This window comes from Hylobates moloch, unplaced genomic scaffold (assembly GCF_009828535.3).
Source record: "Hylobates moloch isolate HMO894 unplaced genomic scaffold, HMol_V3 SCAFFOLD_10, whole genome shotgun sequence".
Taxonomy (NCBI): Eukaryota; Metazoa; Chordata; class Mammalia; order Primates; family Hylobatidae; genus Hylobates; species Hylobates moloch.
The window spans coordinates 102,375,885-102,381,884 of NW_026652285.1; the positions used below are offsets into that span (position 1 = coordinate 102,375,885).

Sequence of the window (6,000 nt, forward strand, 5' to 3'; positions counted from 1 at the left end):
ACCTCTGCCTTCCGGCTTCAAGCAATTCTCGTGTCTCAGCCTCCCAAGTAGCTGGGACTACAGGCAGTGCACTATCACGCCCAGCTAATTTTTGTATTTTTAGTAGAGACAGGGTTTCACCATGTTGACCAGGCTGGTCTCGAACTCCTGACCTCAGGTGATCTGCCCACCTCAGCCTCTCAAAGTGCTGGGATTACAGGCGTGAGTCACCGTGCCCGGCCTGGTTTTGTTTTTTTTGAACATAGACCTCAACATCCTCATTGTGTGTTTCACAGACATCTCAGATCCATTGCTGAGATCATCACCCCCTCTCTGAATGTGGTCTTCCTCTGGTGACCCCATTTTGAGAAACGCATCCATCCCTCAGGTGCTCCTGGACACCACCAGGGGGCCACCCTGACGCCTCTCTCTCCTGTGGGGCTGCTCTCCCCAACCCAGAGATCCACGGTCATGCCTTCCTCTCTTGTCCCTCCAACCCACATCTAATCAATGGCCACTCAATTTCCCAAGTCCTCAATGGCATCTCTGCCTTCACCCTGCCTGCTCCAATCTGCACAGCAGCCAGAAGTATCCCTTAACCTGTGAATTGGCCATGACACCCCAACTTGAAGGTGGGCTGCACGTTTTTCATTTGTTTGGTTGGTTGTTTGTTTTTTTTTTTTTGAAAAGGAGTTTCACCCTTCTTGCCCAGGCTGGAGTGCAGTGGCGCGATCTTGGCTCACTGCAACCTCTATCTCCCAGGTTCAAGCACTTCTCCTGCCTTAGCCTCCCCGTAGCTGGAATTACAGGCACGCGCCACCATGCCTGGCTAATTTTTGTATTTTTAGTAAAGATGGGGTTTCAGGCCAGGCGTGGTGGCTCAAGCCTGTAATCCCAGCACTTTGGGAGGCTGAGGCGGGCGGATCACGAGGTCAGGAGATCGAGACCATCCTGGCTAACACAGTGAAACCCCATCTCTACTAAAAATACAAAAAATTAGCTGGACGTGTTGGCGGGCGCCTGTAGTCCCAGCTACTCGGGAGGCTGAGGCAGGAGAATGGCATGAACCCGGGAGGCGGAGCTTGCAGTGAGCCGAGATCGCGCCATTGCACTCCCCCCTGGGAGATAGAGCAAGACTCCGTCTCAAAAAAAAAAAAAAAAAAAAAAAAAGATGGGGTTTCACCATATTGGCCAGGCTGGTCTCAAACTCCTGACCTCAGGTGATCTGCCAGCCTTGGCCTCCCAAAGTGCTGGGATTACAGGTGTGAGCCACTGCGCCCAGCCTGGCTGCACGTTTTTTTCACTTAAACATCAAAGTCCTGTAGCGGAAAGACCTGGAACCTCTGCTTCTTGGATTGCGACCAGGGCATCGGAGAGCAGATCTGAGTCCTTCATGTGGTGGCTCAGGCTCAGCATTTTCAGCTGATGTGGGCAGGGACCTTTTCAGCTAAAAACCAGGTCAGGAAGAGGGATGGCTGGTCCCAAGGCCCAGCACTTTCCCACATGCTGTCCCCACACCACGGGGGTCCGAAACATTCCCCCCACCCTTCCCCGAGCAGTTCCCATGCTTCTCCCTCCTTCCTAAAACACGTTCTTCCCTGGCTTCCAGGACATCCCCGGTGGTCTTCCTACCTCCCCACCAGCACCCCTGCTGTCTCCCTGACCTGACCTTCTCAGCCTATACTCCCTCCCTCGGTGACCTCATCCTGTCTCAAGACTTTAAAGGGCATCTCTGCCAGGATGGCTCCCAGTGCATACCTGCAGCCTGGACCTGTCGCTGAACTCCAGGCGCCTGTGCCACCTGCTTTCTCCCGTCACCACTTGGACATCTAGTAAGCATTTCACACTTCATCTGTCTGCAGTAAGATTCCAGCTCTTCCTGTCCAAACCTGTCCACTCCCCATCTTAGCAAACAGAAACCCCACTCTTCCATATGCTCAGCTCAGAAACCCTGGCCTTATCCTTGAGTCCTCTCTCTCTGTCTCATACCTTCCAGCCCCCAAATGTCTCTCCTGCTTCTAAGCATACTCCATCCACTCCTGCTTTCCCCTAAAGCCCCTGCCCAGGCTGAGCCCCAGGCCCCAGAAAGTTTTCAGATGGGGATGGCCTTGCTGGCCTGGAGGAGCTCATTCTGCAGAGGAGGTAGGATGCGCCCCAGCTGGAGGGATCTGGTGTAAACTTGGGAGCAGAATGTCTCCCAACCTTGAGGACCAACTCAGAGGAGACAGCAGTGAGGGAATCCTGCTCTCACTACCCTCAAAATGTCACCGAGTGTAGCCAGTTCTGTGTCCTCCACGGCCACACTACACGTGGCCATCACCACCTCCTGGCTGATGATACAGTGACCTCTGGCAGGTCCCCATTCCTACCCGTCTGTGCCCGGAGTCAGTTCTCCCTGCAGCAGCAGCCGAGGGGGCCGGCTAAGCACATCAGATCCCTTGAGTCGGGAGTCTGACCTTGCCTCCCCACTCTGCGCCTTGCCCTTTAAAGCCCACCTTACTGTATTCCTGCAAGGCCACACACGAGGCTGCACGTGGGCCAGCTGGGCTCCACCTGGGCTCTGCCACAGGGCCTGGGAGATGCTCCCCCTCTGCTCTCAGTCAGGCTCCTTCTCCAACCAAAACCACACACCTCCAGCCCTCAGCCCTTCCCATTTTCTTTCCTGCCTCATTTGTCTTCTGTCACCTGTGAGATACATTCTACTCATGCAGTGTATTTATGGTTTCTTCTTTTCTTTTCCCTTCCTTCCTTCCCTCCCTCCCCTTCCTTCCTTCCTTCCTTCCTTCCTTCCTTCCTTCTTTCCTTCCTCTTTCTTTCTTTTCTTTTTCTTTTCTTTTCTTTTATTTCTTTTCTTTTCTTTTCTTTTCTTTTCTTTTCTTTTCTTTCTGACAAAGCCTTGCTCTGTCACTCAGGCTGGAATGCAGTGGTGTGATCTCAGCTCACCACAACCTCTGCCTCCCAGGTTCAAGTGATTCTCCTGCCTCAGCCTCCCAAGTAGCTGGGACTACAGGCGCGCACCACCATGCCCGGCTAAGGGGTTTCACTATGTTGGCCAGGCTGGTCTTGAATCCTGACCTCGTGATCCGCCCGCCTTGGCCTCCCAAAGTGCTGGGATTACAGGCATGAGCCACTGCGCCCCCGTGTTTCTGGTTTCTATGCTGCACTTATGCATGTTGCTTATTGTTTATAGCACTCTCCCCTCACTAAAGTGTAAGGTCCCTGATGGCAGGGATCTGGTCTATGTCCCCAGGGCACATAGTAGGTGTTTAGAAAAATGTCCCGAATGATGGGATGAGTCTGTGGAGTCCCTGAGTTCCTTGGCAGGTGTTCCCATGTATGTTCCCCCACCCTCTCCATTCCTTGCATGGTGTTTGTTGCCAGTGTGATTTTGTGATCGCTGTGCAGCAGGTCGGGTCAGATCCATGAGCTCCCATGTCGGTCTCAGTGCCCAGCACGGCACCTGGCGCAGGGGCAGTGAGCAAGAAATACTCACAGGATGAGTACCCGGGTTTCTTTTGTGTGTGTGTGTGTGTGTGTGCATGAGTGTGTGTGTGTGAATGCGTGTGTGTGTGAGTGTGTGTGTGTTGAGACAGGGTCTCATCACCTAGGCTGGAGTGCAGTGGTGCAAACAGGGCTTACTTCAGCCTCCACCTCCTAGGCTCAAGCAATCCTCCTGCCTCAGCCTCCCGAGTAGCTGAGACTACAGGCATGTGCCAGCATGCCCAGTTAATTTTTTTTTGTATTTTTTGTAGGAACGGGGCTTCACCATGTTGCCCAGGCTGGTCTTGAACTCCTGAGCTCGAGCCATCCACCTGCCTTGTCCCCCTAAAGTGCTGTGATTATAGGCATGAGCCACCATGCCTGGCCTGCCGTCCCTCCCTCCCTCCCTGCCTTCCTTCCTTCCTTTCTCTTTCTTTTTTTCTCTTCTCTTTTCGTGTGTGTGTGTGTGTGTGTGTGTGTGTGAGAGAGAGAGAGACAGAGAGAGTCAGGGTCTCTCTCTGTCACCCAGGCTGGAATGCAGTGGCACGATGACGGCTTAATGCAGCCTCACCCTGCTGGGTTCAAGTGATCCTTCCACTTCAGCCACCCGAGTAACAGGGAGTTAGGCATGTGTCACCAAGCCCAGTTAACTTTTAAAAATTTTTGTAGAGATGAGGTCTCCCCTGCCAGGCTGGTCTTGAACTTCTAAGCTCAAGTAATCCTTCCACCTCAGCCTCTCAAAGTGCCGGGATTAACCAGCATGAGCCACTGCACCCAGCCTGAGCACCTGGGTTTCTAAAGGGCTTTAACTACTACCGCTGTCATCCAGCCAGGCCCTGGTTCCCGTGCGGGCTCTCCCTCCTCCCAGGCAGGATGCTCAGCACAGTCTGGTCAACTCTTAGCCCCCCACTGTGGGGCCCTCACTGCTGTCCACTCTGAGTTGGTCCTCAAGGTTGGGACATTCTGCTCCCAAGTCTATACCAGATCCCTCCAACTGGGCCCACCTCCTCTGCAGAATGAGCTCCCCAAGCCAGCAAGTCCATCCCCATCTGAAGACTTCCTGGGGCCTGGGGCTCAGCCTGGGCAGGGGCTTCAGGGGAAAGCAGGAGTGGATGGAGTATGCTTAGAGGCAGGAGAGATATTTGGGAGCTGGAAGGCACTCGGCCCTGCTCAGGGTTCCTCTGAGCTTTCTGGACCCTCCGAGGTTAGAACACTGTGGAAAGAAGGGAGAAAGAGACCCCACTCCTGCCTCATCCCTGCTAGCTCCGGGGAGGGCTGCCTCATCCTCCCCGCTCTCTCCCCTACCCCAAGGCCCCAGCACTGGGTGTCATTCTTTCCTCCGTCCTTCGCTCATTCACAGAGATTTGCTGGGTAACTAAGACACCTCAGGCGGCCTTCTAGGTTATGGAGATGCCTCTGCCCTCTGGGAGGGTGTTCTCCCATGGAAGAGACAAACGATGCAGAAAACATAGGTGACGTTTGTGATGGATGTGCAGGAGAGAAACTAAAGCTGGAAAGGATAGGAGAGGTCTCAAGATGTGATGATATGTTGGATGAGGTGGGCCGGGAAGGCCATGCTGGACCTACCCCCTGGACCACACCCCCCCACGCCAATCCACTGGCCTCTGTCCATTCAGGTGGAGCCTGTCACCCCAGCCTCGGCTCAGAGAAACAGCTCTGAGCAGCTCTGACCCGTCACTCTCTGCTGAAGTCCTTTCATGGGCGCTGGTGGGCAGGGGCCCAGCTCCTCGGCGAGGGGCCTCTCTTGGCCTGCCCCGTGGGCCCTGCCCTTCTCCCAGGTCCCCTGTGCCTGCAGCCGTGCGCAAGCCCGCAAGCCGGGGAGCTCTCCCTCGGCCGTGCAGGCCTCCCCGCCTCTCCAGGTTGCCTGGGCCAGAACGCTTCTCCATCCACCTCCCTTCCCGGGTTTGGAGGTCACCTGCCCCCGGGCCGAGAGTAGGTGCCCCCACCGCTATCTGCGGCATCCCGCACAGCCCTGCCCGCCCTGCGAGGGCTGGAGCGCTCCTGCCCCGTGGGCCGCCGTGTCCCCGGCACCCCATGAATCCGTGTCGAATGAATGAGTGTCTCCGGGCCGGGACTTGGCCTCATTCACATCCGATCTTCCGGGCCCTCCCCGCCGCGGCGGGGACCGGAGCGCCAGAGCTGGATTCGGGGAGGGGGTGGCGGGGGTGGCTGCCCCGCCCTGGGGCCGCGTTGAGCCGAGGGGACGCCCCTCCGGCGGGCTGGCGGGGCCGGGGTCCCGCTGGCGGAGGCCGCGGCCAGGCGGGTGCGGGGCGGGGGGTGGCGCCGGGCGCTGAGTGGCGGCTCCGGGTCCACCCCTGGCGCGCGGGTGCGGGCGGGAGGCGGGAGGCGGGAGGCGGGGAGCGCAGGGGCGGCGGCAGGCGGGAGGCAGCAGCGAGCATGTGCCGCGGAGCCCAGTAACCAGGGACGACCGCGGCCACACCGCGCCGGCGCCGGCGCCCAGCCCAGGCAGCCCCGCGCCGCGGCGCCCGGACCGCCCGGGCCTGCCCAGCGGCCGCCCCA

At 57.4% G+C, this 6,000-nt stretch overlaps 1 protein-coding gene across 1 annotated transcript in view; it reads left to right on the top strand.

Annotated features, from left to right (window-relative positions):
- Positions 1 to 6,000, top strand: part of NCS1 (neuronal calcium sensor 1) — a 79,936-nt gene that overhangs the window by 11,572 nt on the left and 62,364 nt on the right. Inside the window, exon 3 of the mRNA XM_058445925.1 lies at positions 5,276 to 5,412. Coding sequence (XP_058301908.1) covers positions 5,276 to 5,412 — 137 coding nt within the window. The remainder of the gene's footprint in view (positions 1 to 5,275; positions 5,413 to 6,000) is intronic.